This window comes from Rhincodon typus, chromosome 11 (assembly GCF_021869965.1).
Source record: "Rhincodon typus isolate 14 chromosome 11, sRhiTyp1.1, whole genome shotgun sequence".
Lineage (NCBI taxonomy): Eukaryota > Metazoa > Chordata > Chondrichthyes > Orectolobiformes > Rhincodontidae > Rhincodon > Rhincodon typus.
Window position 1 is genome coordinate 31,023,689 of NC_063342.1, and position 22,383 is coordinate 31,046,071.

Here is a 22,383-nt window from a genome sequence, read left to right on the forward strand (position 1 = left end):
TGCTCCTATGATGCTGCTTGGCCTGCTGTGTTCATCCAGCCCTGCACCTTGTTGTCTCGGATTCTCCAGCATCTGCAGTTCCTACTATCTCTAATTACTTATTGTACCTGAATACTAATGTTTTGTGATTCATGCATGAGGAGACCTAGATCTCTCTGCATCTCAGAGCTCTACAATCTCCCAACATTTAGATAACATGCTTCTTTTTTATTTTTCCTAACAAAATGGACAATTTCACATTTTCACACAATACGCTTTATTTTCCAGATCTTTGCCCACTCACTCACCGATCTATACACTTTTGTAGCCACCATGTGTCCTCTTCACAGCTTCCCTTCCTACTTACTTTTGTGTCATCAGCAAATTTGACAAACATGCCTTCTGTCCCTTTATTCAAGTGTTTTATTCAAATTGTAAACAGTTAAGATTCTGTACTGATGCCTGTAGTATACCACTTATTACGTCCATGCCAACATGAAAAAAGACTAATTTATGTCTACTCTCTGCTGCTTGCTAGCCAGCTAATCTTCTACCCATGCCAAAATGATATACCTGACACCATAAACTTTCATTTGCCACAATAACCTTTGATGGGGCATCTTATCAAATGTCCTTTGGAAATCTTAGTACATCCATCTGTTCCCCTTTAACCACAACACATGTTACCTCCTCAAAGAACTTCAACAGACTGGTCAAACATGATGCTCTCTCACAAACCATGTTGACTCTGCCTGATTATCATGCAGTTATTCAAGTGCCTTGCTATAACTTCTTTAATAATAGCTTCTAACAGTTTCCCTGTGACAGATGTTGAGTTAACTCGTCTGTAATTTAGTATGGAGCTGGAGCAACACAGCAGACCAGGCAACATCAGAGGAGTAGGAAAGTTGACGTTTCAGGTCAGGATCCTTCTTCAGAAATGGGTCATGGGTCAGAAAAGCTATTTGTAAAGAAGGTTCCTGCCAGAAACATCAACTTTCCTGCTCCTCTGATGCTGCCTGGCCTGCTGTGTTCCTCCAGCTCCACACTGTGTTATCTCTGACTCCAGCATTGGTAGTTCTTACTATCTCTGTAATTTAGATACATTTTCTTTACTTGGAGACTTTGGTAGGAATGAATGTGGTACTTCTATTCTTTTGAGATTTTTAATCAGCACCATTTTTAAATTAGAAATAATAAAAATGCCAGTTGAAATAAATACTCTAGCAAATATGCTAATGTACACACAAATATATGTATAAGCCTTGAAATTACACAGTGTGACTTTTATGCTTATTTGTGTGAGTTTGCTTTGTATACTCTTTTAATGGAGATATCAGGCAAACGAAAGCAAATAGATTCCCCATTTCTTGAAAATTTTAAAAAAGAGAAAGCTCAGGGTTAAATCTGGTGAAGGCAGCACCAGCAGGGACCTGCAGTTAGCACAGTAAGAAACAGGATGACAAAAGTTTCTGAAATTTGGAAGACTGCAGGACAGCAGGCTCCTACTGCACATCATACGGAGCAATGCAAAGAATGCTGAGACTGCCATTAGCAGCTGATATCTGGGAGGAATATAACCTCTGGAAAGTGAACAGTAGTGTTTCAGAAATCAATCAACATAATTTAGCCTCTCTACATTCTGTATTAGATGAATGCTTTTTAAAAGCTGAGGTTTAAGTCCATGTGCAGCCCCCACATAATCCTGTACAACTCAATACTGATGCTCTGGCTAGTAAACTGACAGGAGCTTATTGGTGCCAAGGGAACACTTTAATTTATAATTAATAGTACACAATGTATCCCAAGTTTTAAAGCTAGAAGCAGGCATTTCCTTGAGGGCAGAACAGTCTCTGCACTACAATTGGCTTATAGTTCTAATTGATGACATATGTCATTTGCTGTCAACCAGAACTACCATCTGGTTCTCTTGGGCCTGTCTGCCTCGTCTCAGTACTGCCCTGTCTTGCTTAGTATGTTTACCATTAGCTTAGTATTCCTCAGCGTCTCCATCAGACTCTCCTGTGGTCCATCTCCTCCTGTTTTAAGTTTACATCCTATCACTGAGTAAGGTTGTGCTATGTGCAGCAAACAGTCACTATTGTGGAGACCCTGTCTGAAGTGTACTGGAATAGTCTATGTTTTTTTTCCTCCTGAGTGGTTCAGGCAATGGAAGCGCATCTTCAGAGACTAATTGTCTTTTCAATGACAGCCCTAGATGATGCACAGGCTGCTTTGGCATCTGCCTGAGGCTTTCATACTGGAGTCATTTGTCTTGCCTTACAGCAATACATCTTGTCACCCATGAACCACCCTGGAGATGATGCAAGGGGAGAGCAAACATTCAAGGAATTTGGGAGTTGTGCAGAATGTAGGCAACGTGACATCTCCCTGGACAGCAGGCACAGATCTGCAAGAATTGCTGTTTGTGGTCACAAATGAGATGTATATCAAGTGAGTGAAATCCATTCCTGGTTATAAATCTGGCTGGATGATGCCAGGGAGCTCTGAGCACTACACGTGTGTAGTTGATGGCCCATTGTACCTGAGGGAACTCAGTGTTGGCTACCTCGACTCTTCTGGCCTATGGCGAACTGGACAAACTGTGTTGTTTTCTAGTAAAGGGCATTAATAAACTGAAATACATTTGTGAGTTGCCAGGTGGGAAATTGCTCACATGTCCCCATTTGAAAGGAGCCAGTGGTGAGGAAGTTAAATATTGCTGTGAGCTTCAGTTCCACCGGTGTAGCATTTCCTTTCAAGCCGACCTGACTACAGGAGGTGGCACATGTAGATGACAATCTGCCAAGTTAAGCAAAGACATCTCTGATACTTCCTTCATTCACCTGCAGGTAGCTGTAACATCTTCACTGCACAACAGCACTGAAAGCCCAGGTCCCCTCTTCAGGCACTGCTTATTCACCCACATCTGCAGCCTCCTGAGCCTTGTGTCTCTGGTTCTATAGGGACTGGCATTTCTTCTTCTCTTCCATCTTCTTTTTCTGATCCTTAATAAAGTTAATACTTGGTTAAACATGAACAAGAAACAAGAGTAGACCCCTTGGCCCTTTGAGCCTGCTCCACCATTCAATTAGATCATGACTGATCTGATTTTAACCTCAACTCTATTTTCTTTCATATTCCCAATAATCTTTCACCCCTTGATAATTAGTGAAACATTTGGATCAGTGAAGAAGTATCAGAAATGAAATGTTTGCTTTCCATTTGAGATCTGACATAATCAAGCAATCCTTTGGTCCCTTATCAGACTGCCAATGTGTTGAATGAAAGTCACCCCAGCAACCAGCTCAACATTGTGAGGCACATCCTCAAGGACCAATTCCATTTCCTCATTCTGTCATGTGCAAGATCATTGCAGCCTTGATCTCTACACTGCCCTCTATGCATGCAGCAATTCACTCAATCTGACTCTTGGTGGCCTTCATTAGCTCCTCCGATACCAACTCTCAAACCTTGGAATCTACAATCTACGTAACAGTTTTATCCTCATGACATTAAGCTACAGATACACGGGGTCCATGCGCTGCCATGACTTCCAAAACTGGAAGTCAGTTGATCTGTGTGTGTGAAACCTGAGAGGAACTGCCTGTGAATGCTCCTGTACAGTTGCATGTGAAATAACATCCAGACTATCACCACTGGTGATGGCTCTCAGGTACTCTTCTTCTCCGAGTTAAATGAATCACGAGACATGGTTGGGATGTTTGTGTTTGGAACCACAAGGGCTTATTCACCTTTTTTCTGTAGTGGGTGTTTCCTTTCATTGCTCAGGCCTCACCTGGGTTTTGATAGAATAGTATTTCCCAGTTTCTATTTCCATTCCCTCAGTTGTGTTCATATACTGTGCAGGAATACATGCAGAAATATCTCGGGCCATTCCCATTTGTAGTTTAAGGCTTTCTTTTTATCAGTCAATTTAGGGCAGAGATGCTGGTTGTAAGTTTTTTCATTTGATTTGATCCTTATCTACAGCACGCTATGCCCCTATTATTGTAGATGACCTTCTCCTTTCCTCTGCCACCCACTCTGCCTATTTTCAATCTCTCCCCATCGCTATCAGCTCTGTCACTATCTTCATCAATATTCTTGCTTGTCCTTCAATCCCACAGCTATCCAGAAACCATGCCCACCTTATCCTTACACCACTGCGTATTCAATTCACCTTCTCTGCTCACCAGCAAACCTCCCTACCTGAAATATGTAGCTCCCACCCTTCCTTTGCCCTCTTGCCCCTAAAACTGTGATTCTCACCTTTGCTTCAGTTTCCTCCATCCATTTCCAGGATCCTTCCAGTGCCCCTGATAACCAGGCCTTTAAGTTCAGGTCCCTAAGATTCCTTTCTATGTAGCCTAACTTTACCTGAACCTTTTGAGTTGAGACCCCTTTTGAATTAAACCTTGCTTGGCTGTTCTGCTTAGGTTTGTTGGTGTCTGCCAGCCAGTGTTGCTGCTTCACTTGGGCAGGCTTGTTGACCCAGTCAGGCTTCACCTCTTACAATATAAGCAGTTCTGTGAAGTAACTGCTGCTTGGTTATGAGCAAACTAAGTTACTCAAGATGTGTGCATTTACTGGACCTTAGAGGAGAAATTCTGCTCTTCAGGTACATGTCTCATACTTATAAATCAAAAACTAAACTACACGAAGTGGCAAAAATGAGATGTAGGCCTGAGGATTGGGATTTTTTATTTTTGCAAAGCTGCAGCAATGTCTAAAAAGCTAATAAAGAGGCAGAAAATTGTTTATGAAAGCAAATTGGCAAGAAATATGAAAACAGAAAGAAGTTCCACGGGTATATAAAAGAGAGTAGATACAGTCAGTTTGGGATGCTTGGAGGATGTAACAGGGGATAAAATAATGGAGAACAAAGAAATGGCAGATAATTTAAACCAATATTTTGCATGAGTCTTCAAGGCAAGGAACACTATAAAGATCCCAAAGATAACAAAGATAACAAATAAGCAAAGTGCGAATGGGAGGAAAGGTCTTATAACAGTCTCTATCACATGGGATGAAGTATTTGACAAACTGATAGGATTAAAGGTAGACAAATCACCAGGACCTAGTGGCTTGCATCTAAAGGCTTTAAAGGAAGGGGCTGCACAGATAGTACAGATATTGTTCGAAATTTTCCAGAACTCACTGCATTCCAGGAGAGTTCCAGTGGAGTGGAAAGCTGAAAATGTGACTCCTCTGTTCGAGAAAGGAGGGAAACAGAAAGTAGGAAACTATAGGCCAAATAGTCTAGCATCTGTCATTGGGAAATGCTAAAGTTGATTATTAAGGAAGAAATAACAGGACATTTAGAAAAGTTCAGTGCAGTCAAACAGAGTCAACATGGTCTTCTTGAAAGGGAAATCATAATTGACAGACTTGTTAGTATTCTTTGAGGACATAACAAGCAGAATTGATAAAAGGGAACTGGTAAATGTAATGTATTGGATTTCTAGAAGATGTTCAACAAGGTGCCCCAAGATTGGACCTCACGGTAATGGGGGATAATATTAGCATGGATGAGGGTTGGTTAACACACAGAAGACAGAGAGTTGAGATAAATGGATCATTTTCAGGTTGGAATTATGTAACTAGCACAATGCCACAAGAGACAGTCCTAGGGGCTCAATTATATATTATCTATATCAATGACTTTGAGGAGAGAACAGAATGTAACCTCTCCAAATTTGCTGACAATACAAATTGGTGGGAAGGCAAATTTAGATGAGAACATAAGGAATCTTCAACAGGATATAGATAGATTGAGTGAGTGGGCAAAAACTTAACAGATGGAATTTAATGTAGGAAAGTAAGAGGTCATACACTTTGGTAGGAAGAATCAAAAGATAGAATATTACTTAATGTTCTGAAGAAGCGTCACTGGGCTTGAAACGTTAACTCTGACTTCTCTCCACAAATGCTGCCAAACCTGCTGAGTTTTTCCAGCAATTTCTGTTTTTGTTTATTATTTAAATTAAGAGACTTCCAAAATGTGCAGTGCAGACGGCACAGCGCAGAAGAATCAGGATGTTCTTGAGCATGCAGCACAAAAAGTAAGCATACCTTTAAAAGGATAATGGAGCTCTGGACTTTATTATTCAGGGACAAAAATAGAAACTTCTGGAAAAGCTCAATATGTCCGGCAGCATATGTGGAGAGAAATCAAAGTTATCGTTTTGGGTCAAGTGACCCTTCCTCAGAACCCCTTCCTTTATTTTTCAGGAGTTGTAGTTTAAAAGTAAGGAATTCTTGCTAGAACTGAGTACAAGAGCAAGGAAATATTGTTGAACTTGTATAAGACACTTTTTTGACCTCGGTTGGAGTATTGTAAAAATTTCTGGGCATTATATTATAGGGACAATGTGAACATATTGGAGAGACTGCAGAACCGATTGCAAGAATGATTCCAAGGATGAGAAACTTTGGTCATGAAGATAGATTGAAGAAGTTGGGACTGTTCTCCTTGGAGAAAAGAAGACTGAAAGGGGCTCTAATAGAATTTTTCAAAATCGTGAGTGGCTAGATAGTGTAGATAGGGAGAAATTGTTCCCACCTGTAAAAGGAACAAGAACAAAGTGGCATAGATTTAAAGTGATCTACAAAAGAAACAAGGGTGAAATGAAGAAAATCTTTTCACTCAACACGTGGTTAGGATATGGAATTGGATGTATGGTGGAGGCAGGTTCAGTTGAGGCATTCAAGAGGGCATTGGATGATTATTTGGATAAGAATAATGTGCAAGAGTGTGGGAAAAAGCAGGGAATAGGTAATGATGCTCATTTGATGAGCTGACGCAGACACAATGGGTTTCCTTCTGCACTGTAACAGTTTTATGATTCCATGAACTGTGCAGATCTTGGTGAGTCTGTGCCTGTAGTTCTGTATATTGTTTTAGCCCCACATTTAAGAAAGTATCTATTGGCATTGGAGGCAACCCAAAAAAGATTCACTACCCTAATGCCTGGGGTGAAGTGGTTGACTTATTAAGAACAACTCAACAGATTAGATCTTTATTCATTAGCATTTGGAAGAATGAGGGGGATTTTATTGAAACATTCGAGATTCTGAGGGGGCTTGAGAGAGTAGATGTTTCCACTAGTGTGGGAATCTCAATATTAGCTACAGAATAGGGGGGCACTTGCTTAAAACTGAGATGTGAAATTGTTTCTTCTCTCAGAGAGTAGTGAATGTCTGGAACTCTCTGCCACAGAGATTTGTGAAGACTGGATACTGAAAATATGAAAGAGAAGATAGAGTTTGAAATATTGGGGAGGGAGTTGAGAGCTTTATGGAGCTGGCACAGAAGAGGAGTTGAATCCTGAGGCAGATGAGCTGTGATCTTATAGGAAGATGAGCAAGCTTGAGGAACCAAAATGACCTATTCCTCTTTCTATTTCTTATGGCATCAAAGCATCATACAGCATGGAAGTAGACTGTTCTGTTCAAATAGTTCATGCTGACCATAATCCCAAACTAAATTAGTCCCACCTGCCTGCCCCGTCCTATATCCCTCCAAACCTTTCATGTTCATGTCTTTTAAACATTGTAACTGTACCTACATCCACCACTTCCTCTGGAAGTTCATTCCACACATGAACCACTCTCCTTGTAAAAAAATTGCCCCTCAAGTCATTTCTAAATCTTTCTCCTCTTACCTCAAAAATATGCCCCCTCATCTTGAAATCCCCCACCCTAGGAAAAAGCAACCTGCCGTTATCTATATTTATCTATACTGCTCATGATTTTATAAATCTCCATACAGTCATCCCCTCAAACTCCTACACTCCAGTGAAAAAAGTCCCAGCCTATTCAGCCTCTCCATTATAACTTAGACAATCCATTCCCGGCAACATCCTGGTAAATCTCTTCTGAACCTCTCCAGCTTAATAATATCCTTCCTATAACAGGATAATATAACATATAATGTGTGATTCTTATGTTTTTGTTACCACGATACAATCACCTTACCAATAACTCATACAGCATACAACAAATGTACTGACTGAAGTTCAGTTTCTGTTCAGAGAATGTCATATAAGGCGGTACTGGTAAACAACCTGTGTATAATTTCTGCAACCCTTAGCAAATTTCAGGAGTGCAAAGTCTGACATTAAGACTTCCACTTGTATTACATATTACACAAAGTGGCAACCTGCATTCAACCATTGATGCATTACAACTACTCTATGATCACTGGTTAATCCCTCAAAAACTATTTCAAAAAAATCCCAGAAAATATTGGTGTAACTCAGCACTCTTAACTCCCCCTCCAGCCAACATCCCCTCCACCCCACACTCTCACTAGGCTTTGCACCTTGGCCATAGATCACAAATTGAAACGTAAAAATGTGGAACTGGAATCTTTACATTTATTACACACATGCTAAAAAGTTGAAAACTCTGGTATAACACTCTTCATCTCTTGTATTAAGGGAAATTAAAACAAAAAATAATTCCTTCAAAACTTTTCACTGCTTCATTTTCAACGTTTGTTGGAGCAGAGGTTTCTAGGTCAACAATCAAAAAAAACGTCTTTGCAATTTCACAACGTATGTTTATTTCTATATTACTGTCAAATATTAGATTTAGACAAAGGAAAGTTGTCATGAGTCCACTTGTCAGAACTCATCTCGCTATTTGAAAAGGACATTTACATGAAGAAAAAACAAATTAAAGAAAACTGCCCATACCCTGAAAGAAAGGTCTTCTCTTATTGGTCTCATTACCTTCAAATTTTTCGCTACATTTTCAGCACAGGTGGGGGAATTATGTTTTCAGAGATCACTTCTGAAGCTTGACATTTAAGAACATCATCTATTGAAGACAGGTTTTTACAGAACAAAGGGGCAAGTGTTTGCTCTTGAGACAATGTTACCATTGCTGCTATGACTGAATATTCCTTTTCATTAATATTGCCTGTCTTTTACTCATACTGGATAACTTTCCCTTATGCCTGGATAGGCTATAATCCTGCTGTTTAATTTGGTCCCACTCTGAGCCTTCTAGTAGAGAACAGCATGAGGCCAGAGATGGAGAACGTCAGTAGCAATACCAGATTAAACAATGGTTCAGGGCATTGGCAATGGTGCAGGGCATTGGCAATGGTGATACCCTATGGTATTACAACAAAACCAGCCGAGTTTCTACCTCATAAGTTTTACTTTTTAATTATTGGTAATCTTTAGATTTACAGTCTACTAATCTGTATCAAAAATTGTCTAAGGCATCAATGTTTTAGTACAGAGACTGAAAAAAGGGATAATTTTCATTGGCACAGATTCAGATGACATTTCCTCTAATGAACTGCATCCATTTACTGCATTCCAATAGCCAAGCTATGGTCAGATTGTGCTTTAGAAAGACATCTGGTAGCATCTGGTAGTCTTGGCCCCATAAATTCTGGTTTTAAATTACGCTGCATGCAAAGTTTTAGAAATTGCAAAATGTGAGGGAAATGGGGCATCGAGGGTCTGTTTGAACAAAGCAAGAAACTGTCCCACCTTTAAGCAAGCACATTGAGGGCTTGTGAAATTTACAGCACAAGGACAGAGAAAGAAGTGTAAATTAGAGTAGGTGACTTCAATCTCAAGTCATATAGGGATGTGAAATAAAGGGCAAGTTGAATGAGAGTGAGAAAGGTGATACAACGGAAAAGTAATTTACTAAAGTACATTTTTAAAATCTCCTATAAATACTAAAATCTGAGGAAATGGGGTCCACACTTGTAATAATTACATTTCAATGCCAGAGTGGTTAATTGGTGGTAATTAACAGATATTATTGTTAACAGTGTACTCACACACTATTGAAATGACAAGACCTTTTTTTTGCGGGGAATTCAGTTTGCATATACCATGCAATTACAGCACTTGATGACTTTCAGTGCCTCAATAGTGAGGCAGAAAGTAAAACGTTTTTATAAAGCTTATGGTAAAATACACAATCACAAGCAAGCTTTGACTAACGCCATTTAAATCCGCATCCATACCTTGCTTTCTGTAGCTGTAACATTTCAGCAAATACCAGCAAGCAGGTATTGGGGTCTCACTGTTATTTGGATAACAATATCAGTCCCAGCACATATATTTCTTTAAGCACATGTGAAAATAGCAGACTGGAATAAAATTTTCAATTTACGGCTTGCTGTGGACAGCTATGTATGACAACAGTATATGACAGAGATTTGTCTACAAAAATCTACATGTGTAATTTGCAGCCTGCATAATTTTCTATCAATTAGGTTTTCTTCCCATAAAGCTTTCTAGCATTTTTTTTGTGAAGTAAATGTAGCTTTAAGGCAAATATTCTTTGGAGGTACCTACAACAAAATACTTCATCACTTTCATCAAAGCAGTCATCTGATCCATCACAACGTTGAGACTGTCGGATGCACAGACCAGTAGAGCAAACATAATATCCATTAGGACAAGCTTTAGAAAAAAAAATGAGAATTGAGCTCATTTAATCTGCACAATGTTAACATTGTCCTGGAGGAAGTAAATGAAAAAAAAAACGAAGTGATTAAAAGAACAACTCCACCATACATCTAAAGTAACTTAACATTGAAGTCAGATTTTGTATGTGCTGAACTGAGCAAACTTGTTCATGTCAGAAACTGCATGTAGTTCTTTGTGGTATTTGGACCAAGAGCAAGGATCATACCTTTCATCTTATGAACCGTGCCCAAAGCATTTCCCAGATATCTTTTGCAGTGGTAAACAGAAAGCCCTGTTCCACTTATTTCTTTCAGTTTATTAGTTCATTTGTTCTGCATTTGTTTATAGACAAAAAAAGTACAATGTGGTAAAAACACATATTTTCCCTTGACAGTGATGCAAAGGCTATTCTTGAGCATTTCTCTGGAGAAGAAAGATATAATTGTGTCATTCTGTCGCCAAATCACAAATAGGCTATCAATTACAAACACATCAGCCTATTGCTTTCAAAACGGAGATTTTACGGGGCGGATTTCAAGCAATCTTCTATCCCCAGCTTCCCCTACAGGAATGGAATGGGTGTATAATTAAAATATCCTTGGGATCTTTACTACTACATTTCCACTCAATTCCCAATCACCACAACAATAGCCATATATGTTTTATGTATGTGATCCAGGTTTTTGCCTGCAACAAGACAGCATATAAAAGGCAGGAACATCTGATGCACCTAGGATCCCAAAGAAATATTTTTATGGAATAGCTAAGTTTCACTCAGCACTGAATCCATTGTATAAAGGCTGGCAGGATTGGTTTCAGAATGCCACAGGAAGCAGTAATTAAAGTAGCATTCAGATCATAGAGATCCATGTACTTTTTTTTTGGATTTCTAAGAATACTTGAGCTTAGAAATTGTTTATTTCTGGCTTTTGATTTGCTTATTTTATATTATGTAAGCACAGGGTTTAGGATGGGTGTCATTCTTGTTGCTGTGAACTGAATGGAGAAGGAAGTCCAGCAGCAGAAGCAGCAAGCGGAACACCAAGAAGGAGCAGCAACTGAGCCTGGGAGGGTGGCTGCTTGTAGAAGACCTCTCCCAGCCCCACAGGTCTTTTGGGCCATGCAGGTTTCTGGAGGCAGCATATACACTTAACCAGATATACTTCTGATATCTCATGATACCTCAATCTCAAACTCATGGATATTTAAAACACAGAAGGCCATTCAACCAGTCATGTCTACACCAATCAACAACAATTTGATTACTATAAGCCAATTTTAATTCCTCTTAGTTTTCCACAACTTACCTTAAATCTATGACCTCTGGCTATTGATCCCTCTTCTAAAGGAAAAAAAAGCCTTCCTATCCACCATATCTAAACTCTCATAATCTCAGACACACCTCTCCAATCTCCTCTCAACTTTCGTTGCACCAAGAAAAAACAATCCCAGCCTATCCAATTTTTCCTCATAGCTCAGACCTTCCAGCTCAGGCAGCACCCTGGTAAATCTCCTTTGCAACTTCTTTAGTGCAGTCACAACCTTCCTGTAATGTGGTAACCAGAACTACCTGCAGTACGCTAGTTGGTGGCCTAGCCCAGTATTTCATACAGCTCCAGTGTAATCACCTTGTTCTTGTATTCAGTGCCTTGGCTAATAAAGCCAGGTATTCCACATGCCTTTTTAACCACCTTACTGACCTGCCCTGCTACTTTAAGGGATCTGAGAAAATGCAAACGAAGGTCCCTCTGATCTTCAGTACTTTCCAGTATTCTAACCATTACAGTGTAATTCCTTAATTTTATAATCCTCCCCAGATTCATTATCCCACACTTTGGTGGCATAAATTCCATTTGCTACTGCACCCACCTGAGTGGTCTGTTAATATCCTCCTGCAGTTTATGGCTATCCTTCTCACTATTTACCATCCTACCAATACCCAAGTCATCTGCTATAATCTTGGTCTTACCCTCTGCATTTAAATCCAAATAAGTAATTTACACCACAAACAGCAGGGACCCAGCTCAAGCCTATGGATTCTCTCTAGCAACAGATTTCCGTTCACAGAAACATCTTTCTACCATCACTTTCTGCTTCTCAGCTAATTTTGGATCCAACGTGACACTTGGGCTCCCCTTAATTAATCCATGTCTCTCGAAATGCAGATTTATGTTATCCCTCAGAATTCTTTCTCATAACTTTCCCACCACCGAGGTTAGACTGACTGGTCTATAATTTCCTGGTTTGTTCCTTTTTCCCTTTTTTAATAATGGGACAATGTTAGTAGTTTTCCAGTCCTCTGGCGCCTCTTTGAGGCCAGAAAGGATCTGAAAATTACTGCCAGGACAAGTGATATCTCTTCCCTTATTTCCCTCAACAATCATCTGCAGTTTAATCCATTTTAAGACTGTAAAACCTATTAGTACCTTCCCATTCTCTAACATCACCAAATCACAGAATTGTTATGGCATAGAAGGAGGCCATTTAGCCCATCATTCCTGCACCTATCCTCTTACTTAGTGCCTTTTCTCATATCCTTGCACAATATGTCTATCCACAAAATCATCCATTGCCCTCCTGAATGCCTCATTGAACTTGCCTCCACCACATTTCCAGGCAGTGCATTCTATATGCTAACTACCCACAATGTTAAAAAAGCTTTTCCTCACTTCACCTTTGCTTTGGTTATGCATTGCTTTAAATCAATGACCACTCTTTCTTTACTGTTTTACAAGCAGGAACAGCTTCTCCCCATCTACACTATCCAGTATGTTCATGTTCTTGATAATCTCCATCAAATCTTCCCTTAGCCTTCTTTTCTCCAAGAACAGTCTCAGCTTCTCTAATTGATCCTCCTCGGGCAATTGTCTGTGTGGAATTTGCACATTCTCCCCGAGTCTGTGTGGGTTTCCTCTGGGGGCTCTGGTTTCCTCCCACAGTCCAAAGATGTGTGCGCTAGGTGGATTGGCCATGCTAAATTGCCCATAGCGTCCAGGGATGTGCAGGCTGGGCACATTAGCTCTGGTGAATTCAGGGTTACAGGGATAAGGTTAGCGGGGGTAGGTCTGGAAGGTCAGTGTGGGACTCGATGGGCTGAATGGCCTACTTCCACACTGTAGGGATTCCATGATTCTATGATTCTTCAATCCCCCTCACTATGTTGCTTGGGTATCCTTTAGCCTGGAATGGTGACCTGATAATCCTGCCCATTTTTCAACCAAGTTTTTGTCATGGGAATGACACCGTACTCCCACATACCTATCTGTGCCCTAACCTCATTTGTCTTATTCTTTAGGCCCCATGCATTAAAAATTCTATTTAGCCTTGCTAAACCCAACTCTTTCTTACCTAGCAAATGTTCCCTTTGTCTTCAAAACTCATTTTTTCGTGTTTTAACTTATAATTCCTTTTCAGTTTCTTTCTACTCTGAACTCCTTTTCAGGATCATATCCACCTGCCAATCTAGTTTAAATATGCCCCAACAGCATTAACAAGCCTCCTTGTGAGGATGTCAGTCCTGTCAATGTTCAGGCGTAACACATCTAAATTGTACACGTCCCTGCTTACCACTGTCTCAGGAATCTAAAGCCCTCCCTCTTGCACCATCTCTCCAGCCACAATTCATCTTTTCTATTCTTCTATTAATATACTCACTACTGCATGGCACTGGGGGTAATCTGGAGATCAACTCAGTTAAGTTTTCTCCCTAACACCCGAAAGTCTCCTTCCAGGCTCAGTTCTGTTTCTTTCTATGTCATTGATCCAACTTACAGAGTCATTGAATCCCTACAGTATGTAAGCAGGCCATTCAGCTCATCAAATCCACACCAACCCTCATAAGATCATCCCACACAGACACATCCCCCTACCCAATCCCTGTAACCCTGCATTTCCCATAGCTTATCCACCTAGCTTGCACATTCCTGGGTACTATCAGCAATTCCCCATGGCCAATCCATCTAACCTGCACATGTTTGGACTGTGGGAGAAACAGGACCATCCAGAGGAAACCGAAGAGAATGTGTAAACTCCACACAGACGGTTGCCCAAGGCTGGAATTGGCTCAGCTCGCTGGTGCTGTGAGGCAGCAGTGCTAACCACTGAACCACCCTGCTGCCTGTGCCAACTTGGGCCATAACCTCTTTCTGTTCACCCTCCTGTTCAGAATACACCACAGATTTTCTTTGACATCTTTGACCCTGGCAATCAGAAGGCAACATGCCGTCCTGGAGTCACAGAAGGGCCTGTCTACTTCTCTCACTAATGAGCCCTTACCACTATTGCCACTCTACACCCTTCTTTTTGCCCCCATGCCCCACCCCCATGCTCCTAAGCAGCTGGACCACCAACAGTGCCATGGCCTTGGCTCTGACTGGTCTCCACAGTGGAACCATCACTTTCTAAGGCCAAGATATGGTTTATGATCAAGATGCACTCAGGGGATTCACTCACTACCTTATTCCCTGAGGTAAAGTCTTTACTCCAGACCTAATCTTCAATGTACAAGAGGGGTCTTTGTCTCCCATGGAATAATGGCTTTACTGGCTCCACTCAATTTAAAATAAATATTTACTAAACTTTCCAACCAGAAAAGCTGTTTAGAAGGCTGGGCATGTTCTGCTTAGGAAAGTTCAATTTCTCCAATGGATCTTACTACCAGTTTTCATTACTCTTTGGGGTGGAATTGTCAATTTGGGGAAACTGCTGGCACCAAAAAATGGCCACCCTCCTGCTGTCCTTGACTCACCAACAATTTACCCAAGATTCACTTCAGCCCAGCGAACTGGCAATAATGGCCATTATCTGCAGCTTGCATCAAGCCTGAGGATAAACTTCTCACAATCTTTACTCCTCTGTATTTAGGCACTGCAGTCATTCCCCAGTGGCTTTGAAAACTGGCCCGCTTACAACTTTAGGTTTATAGGGATTTTGCTTTGAGTTGCCTTTATATGGGTTCTTTATGCCAGAGGGGGAGGACTGCATTATTTTACAGTGTTACATCCTTTTCAACTTCAGAGATGGCATTTGAAGAAGGCAGAGCACCATAGTCACCATTTGATGAAGGTGGGAAAGAAAGCAGGGAAGAAAGGTCACCACACCACCTCACAGAAATGTCAGGAATGAGTTAATGAACTAATCATTGCAGGTGACCAACTCATTTCCCTCCCTTGAAAAATTACATAATCTGACTCTTCATTAACAGTTCTTCTTACATCCTTCACCACTCTGTTAATTCTTCTTTAAGGAACATTGAAACCTTTCAGCTAACTTTCATATGAATGACATACAGACTCAGAAGCTACGAAAAGATGCTGTAGACCAGAATGCCAAATGTGAAAAGGTAATCTGTCTCATACCAAGCACAGTAATTATCTTGACTACATTTCTCAGCCATATGCCAACTTGTAGAACATTCCTTAAAAGATGGCTTACTAACCCTTGGTTACTCCTGTAGCAGTTGCTTAGTGGCTTCAAACTAAACAGTAGAGGGTGGCTGTTGTTGATGTTAGGGTCCTTCAAATGTTGTGGCCATTGATCTGTGAAGGGCTAGCTACGCACTATAGATCTTCAATGACTACAAGGACAGTAAATCTCAGCTCCCTGGTGGGTATTCATTCAGGAGGTGAAAAGGAAACAGATGTGCTTCACATCCTACATGTGTCATTCCCACTGTGCCACTGCTGACTCCATTACCCAGTTGTCCAACAATCCCACTGATCCACAGTCATGTAAAATAAGGTCATCAGTAATACTTGGAATGTTCTTGCCCATTTGGCTGCCAGACTTTCTAGGAGGAAACCATAATCTGGGTGACAGCCACTTGAGCTTTCAGTGAAGTTGAAAAGGCTGGTGACTGAGATTCTCGGTATGAGGTCCTAGTTGCAGCCTCCCGAAAAGTAGTTACATGCTTCAAGGACGACTGCAGAACATTGATACCATGTGATGGGACACCACATAGATTAGGAGCAGGTTCCTTCATAAATGTGACAATTCCTTGAATGGTTTGCAATCCCACGAAATGTGAGAACTCTGCATGTGTTGTAAGGATTTTGCTTTTCAAGGCTTCATTTTTGCAGGTTGCATTTCATTCCTCCTCATCACAACTGGGAATGGCATTGCCATCCATTGAGCCATTCCTTTGACTGTCGATGCCACCACAAGCTGCTTCTCCTGGCTGCCTGGCCAAATGCTGTTCCCTCAAATGTGGTGAATCAGAAATAGCATCTGTGACTGCACCTGCAAGAGGATTATGTTATTCTGTTGTATCTTCAAAGAATTGCTGGTGTGTAAAATCTAGAGGAAAGAGAAAGAGGACAAGATCTATCAGGCAGATGATATGATTCAAAATGCAGTTTGTGATTATCAAGGTGACTGAATGTGCTTTATGAAGTACATGAAGAGGTAGAAATAACAGGCAGATGAGATGCTCAATAAACTACTTGCCCTGTTATTGTGATTGTCCGTTGCTCTAGAAGGCAATATTTTCCAGTGTTTCACCTTGATTGTTAATCTGGTAATGGGTGATCAATTTCTGCTATTACTTCGGATCCCTATAGTCATGCTGTTTTCTCTTTCAAATGGAGGGTAAATGTGATTAGATATTGAATGGGAAAATATGCATCTGTACAGAGCATCTGTAGCGAGTATGCTGGGAAAGAGAAAAGTATAAATAAAGATAAAGAGGATTGGGAGGTATTCAACAGATAGGAAGGGGCAACATGATGAAGCTGTCACAAGTTCAGTTCCAGATTCTGAAATTGCTGCCATGAAAGAACAGGACCATGATGGTAGTTAGTGTGAGGACAGTAAACAAGAGGTAAGTGTACTATGGGAGTGATGCAAAACCTGGACGTCCCTAACTGCCCCCAAGAAGGTGGTGATGAGATGCCTTTTCGAATCATTGATGTTCAAGTGGTGCAGGTACACTATGATGCTGCTGGAAGGGAGTTTTTGATCCTGCTGCATTGAAGGAACAACAATACAGCTCCGAGTAAGGATGATGAGTCATTTGGAAGAGAACTTGTGTGTGGTGATGCTTCCATACATCTTTTGACTTGCATGGCTTGAAGGGGAACTTGCAAGGGGTTGTATTCCCATGTATCTGCTTCCCTTATCCTTCTTGATGGTAGTGTTCATGGTTTGGAATGAGCTCTCTAAAAAGCCTTCATGACTTTCTGTGGCGAATCTTGTAGATAGTTCACATTGTTGCTACTGAGTATTGTTGTTGGAGGGAGTGAATGCCGTGCCAATCAAGTAAGGCTGCTTTGTTCTGATGGTGTCAAGCTTGTTGAGTGTTATTGGAATTGCATCCATCAAGGCAGGTAGGGAGTATTCTATCACAATCCTGACTTGTGTCTTGGAGATGATGGACAAGCTTTGGGGATCAGGAGACGAGCTACTCATTGCAGGATTCCTAGCCTCTGGCCAGCTCTTGGAGCCACTGTGTTTATGTGGTGAGTCCAGTCCAGTTTTTGGTCAATGGTAACCCCCAGGATGTTGATAGTAGGGAATTCAGTGATGGTAACACCATCAAATATCAAGCGGTGGTGATTAGATTGTCAGTTATTGGAAATGGCCATAGCCTGGTATTTGTTTGGTATGAATATTACTTGCTTCTTTTGAGCCCAAGCCTGCATATTGTCTAGGTCTTGCTGCATTTGAACATGGACTGCTTCAGCATTGAGGAGTCGAGAATTATGCTGAACATTATAAATCATCAGCGAACATCCCCACTTGTAACCTTATGACGGAGGGAAGGTCATTGATGAAGCAGCTGAAGATGGTTGGACCTCAGATACTACTCTGGGGAACTCCTGTAGAGATGTCCTGAAGCTGAGATGACTGACCTCCAACAACTATGACCATCTTCCTATGTGTCAGCTATGACTCCAACCAGCAGAGAGATCCTCCTGATTCGTACTGTCAACAGTTTTGCTCGTGCTCCTTGATGCAACACTTGGTCAAATGTTGTCTTGATGTCAAGGGCTGTCACTCTCACCACCCTTTGAAATTCAACTTTTTTGTCCATGTTTGAACTGAGGCTATAAAGAATTCGTGAGCTAAGTAGCCCTAGCGGAACCCTATCTCCGCATCTATGAGCAGGTTATTGCTGAGCAAGTGCTGCTTGATAGTACTGTAGATGACACTATCAAATGTATTACTGATGATCGAGAGTAGTTTATGGGGCAATAATTAGCCAAATTGGGTTTGTCATGCTTTTTATGCACAGGCCAAACCTGGGCTGTTTTATACATGGTCAGGTAGATGCCAGTGTTGTAGCAGATCTTGAAGAGCTTGGCTAGGGCTACGGCAGGTTCTACGGCACAAGCCTTCAGTACTATTGTCAGAATGTTTTAAATTTAGCAGGCACTTGGATAAATGTGGATTAATTCATGAAAGACAGGAGGATTTGTTAAAGGCAGCTCATAATTAACTAAAACCAAAACAGAAATAGCTGGAGAAACACTGCAGGTCTGGTAGCATCTGTGGAGAAAAAACAGAGTCATCATTTCAGGTTCAGGGACACTTCTTCAGAACATAATTAACTAACTTGATTCTATTTTTGATAAGGCAAGAATCAGGATGATGAGGATTTGCATCCATGAATTTCCAAAAAGTATTTAATAATATGTCACTTAACAAGCTCGTCAGCAAAGGGATTAAAAGATGTGGAGTAAAGTGTTAATTGTACTAGTATTCTAACAATAGCTAATAATAATGTGATGATGACGTTACATCACAAATGACTGAGACCTAATGGAAGAATGCACCAGCAAAGCTTTGCTCTACCATCCTTCAGCATATAGTTTATAAGCAGTAAATGTTAATATAGAAACATAGAAACTAGGAGCAGACAGAGAACCTTCGAGCCTGCTCTGCCACTCAATATGATCATGGCTGCTCCTCTGTCTCAATTCTATATTCTTGCTTTTCCTCCCTATACCCCTTGATGCCTTTAAGTCTAAAGATTTATCTGTCTCTTTCTTGAATACATTCAGTAAGTTGGCTTACACAGCCTCTGTCGCAGAGAATTCCATATGTTCATTAACTTTTGAGTGAAGAAATCTTTCCTTATCTCAATCCTAAATGGCCTACCCGATATCCTGAGACTGTCTCCCCTTGCTCTAGACTGTCCAACCAGGGGCAACATCTCCCTACGTATAATCTGGTCAGCCCTGTTAGAATTTCATACATATCAACCACACCCCCTCTAATCCTTCTAAACGGGGGAGACTACAGGCCATCAGGCCAGTCACGCTATCCCCAGTATCAGCCTAGTGAACCTCTGCTGCACTCCCTCTATGGAAAGTATATCCTTTCCTAGGTAGGGAGACCAAAATTGCACACAAATACTCTGGGTGTGGTTTTGCCAAGACCCTGTATAACTGCAGTAAGAAATCCCTTCTTCTGAACTCAGATCCCCTTGCAATGAAAGCCAATATACCACTTGCTTCTTAACTGCTTGCTACTCCATTTAATTGTTTGCTATTTGCAGGAGCCTTGAGTTTAGCCCCATATGTCTCAAGCTCCTAATGACATTCCTGCATGGTGGCAAGTGGTGACCATACCCAGAAAAACAGCAGTAGGCAGCAGAAAAAGCCTGCCAAGACATGTCATGGCACCAGAAAGCAGTGGGTGAAGACAAAACCAGAAAACAAAGCGCAAGGAGGAAAAATGCTAGGACAGTGCAGTAACAGCACAGATAGAACAATGGCAGGCACTGACTTCAACTGAGGTGAGCAATGAATTCTGCCCTATCCATCCCAAAATAAAATCCAGAACCGACAGGGCAATGGACTGCTTGGATTAAGTCATTCACCTCAGAAGGGGTAGAACTAAAAATGTGCCATGGCAGCAACGGGGGTGGGGGAGTGGGGGATGTGGGGGCGGGATGTGTCCGGAAAAGGCAATAACCACCATTTTGCAAGATCCCTATGATGCCACAAAGAAGGTCCATGGGTGGAAAGAAGGCCCCACCCACACTGGCAAAAGCAAAATAAGGGCCCATGGTGTTAGGGACAAGGTGCTGGCATGGATAGAGAATTGGCTCACTGGCAGAAACCAGAGGGTGAGGATAAAGGGGTCTTTTTCAGGATGGCAGCCGATGGCTAGAGGAGGTCCGCAGGGGTCAGTGTTGGGACCACAACTATCATATTGTACATTAACAATATGGACAAAGGAACTGAAGACATTGTTGGTATGTTTGCAGATGACACAAAAGTAGGTGGAGGGACAGGTAGTGTTGAGGAGGCAGGGAGGTTGTGGAAGGACCAGGACAGGCCAGGAAAAGCGTCAGGTGGGAAAGTGTGAGGTGATGCACTTTGGTAAGAAGAATAGAAGCATAGGTGATTTTTGAAACAGGGAAAGGCTTCGGAAATCTAAAGCACAAAGGGACTTTGAGGTCCTATTTCAGGATTCTCTGAAGGTTAACATGATAATTCATTTGGCAGTTAGAAAGGCAAATGCAATGCTAGCATTCATTTCAAGAGGACTAGAATAAAAGAGCAAAGATGCACTGCTGAACTGTATTGACTCTGGGTAGACTGCATTTGAAATATCGTGGAAAATTTTGGATCCCATATCTAAGGAAGAATGTGTTGGCCTTGGAAGGGTCCAGAGGCCGTTTACAAGAATGATCCTGAGGATGAAGGGCTTGTCATATGAGGAGTGGTTGAGGATTCTGGATCTTACTCAATGGAGTTTAGATGGATGAGGGAGGGATCTCATTTAAACTTACAGAGAACCGAGAGGCCGTGATAGAGTGGATGTGGAGAAGATGTTTCCACTAGTAGGAGAGCCTAGGATCCAAAGGAACAGGCTCAGATTGAAGGGACAACTTTCAGAACTGAGATGAGGAGGAATTTCTGCAGCCAGAGAGTGTGGAAATCATTGCCACAGAGGCCTGTGGAGGCCAAGTCATTGAGTGTATTTAACACAGAGATAGATAGGTTCTTGATTAGCAAGGGGATCAAGGGTTACGGGGAGAAGACAGGAGAATGGGGTTGAGAAACATATCAGCCATGATCGAATAATGGAGTAGGCTGAATGGCCTAATTCTGCTCCTATATCTAATGGTAAGCATTGGCTGTAATCACAATAGTTGTTTTAAAAACAGCAGATTGCTTTAAATAAAACCTGCATTTATAAAGGACAAAACAATTGTGCTTTTAAAGAAAGTCCTATGCAAGAATTCACATTTCTTTGGAAAGTCACAGAGAATGAAAATCCAGATTGCAGTGCTAATATAGAAGTCTGGGGTATCGTACTGAAGTAGAATTAGACACAGGAACAGGAGTCACTTTTGTCTGATAAATTTAAATAGTTGCAAAATATTATCAGATCACACTGCAAACTGATGACAAACCCATTCTCAATTAAACACGTGCCCATCAGGTTAAAGCAGGTGTCTAATTTTTTGTAACAGCCTGCTACCATGTTTGCAGTTCATGACGTACTTAGCTTTGCTTAGCTGGATACAGTAAGTAACCATTTAATTATTCTACAATTGCAAGTTGTGCATAAAATTTATTTAAGAGTTCATGAATAAAAAGATCCTTACGCTGGCTGATGTTATAACTGTTGTACTCTGCTAGAAATGCCTTGTCTGATTGTTTTCCACTGCACTGGAACATGATATTAACCAGGAAATTTGCTATGTGGAACACTGTCTGGTGATCTATTTGATAACCGCAGTACCTGAATGAAAAGAATATTCTACAATTACAATGGTGAATAGACCAATATTTTTCAATGTTCTGGTTATTTGGAGCTCTATTTCAGACTGAGAATAAAGGTATTTTGATCAGTAGAGTGTTAATCTTTTCTCCAAATTAGTAAATATTTCATTCAGCACTTTGTTTAGCAGCTCTGGGGATCGGTTAGCTCAGTTGACTTATGATACAGAGTGACCCCAACACGTGGCTTTAATTCCTGGATCGGGTGAGGTCAACATGAA

The 22,383-nt window shown here is 41.1% G+C and overlaps 1 protein-coding gene across 1 annotated transcript in view; it reads right to left on the bottom strand.

The window, feature by feature from the left end:
• Window positions 1-22,383, bottom strand: part of tmprss7 (transmembrane serine protease 7) — a 73,059-nt gene that overhangs the window by 16,398 nt on the left and 34,278 nt on the right. The window contains exons 10-11 of the mRNA XM_048603080.1: window positions 21,988-22,124; window positions 10,314-10,421 (exon numbers count right to left, since the gene is read on the bottom strand). Of these exons, the coding sequence (XP_048459037.1) occupies window positions 10,314-10,421; window positions 21,988-22,124 (245 nt within the window). The remainder of the gene's footprint in view (window positions 1-10,313; window positions 10,422-21,987; window positions 22,125-22,383) is intronic.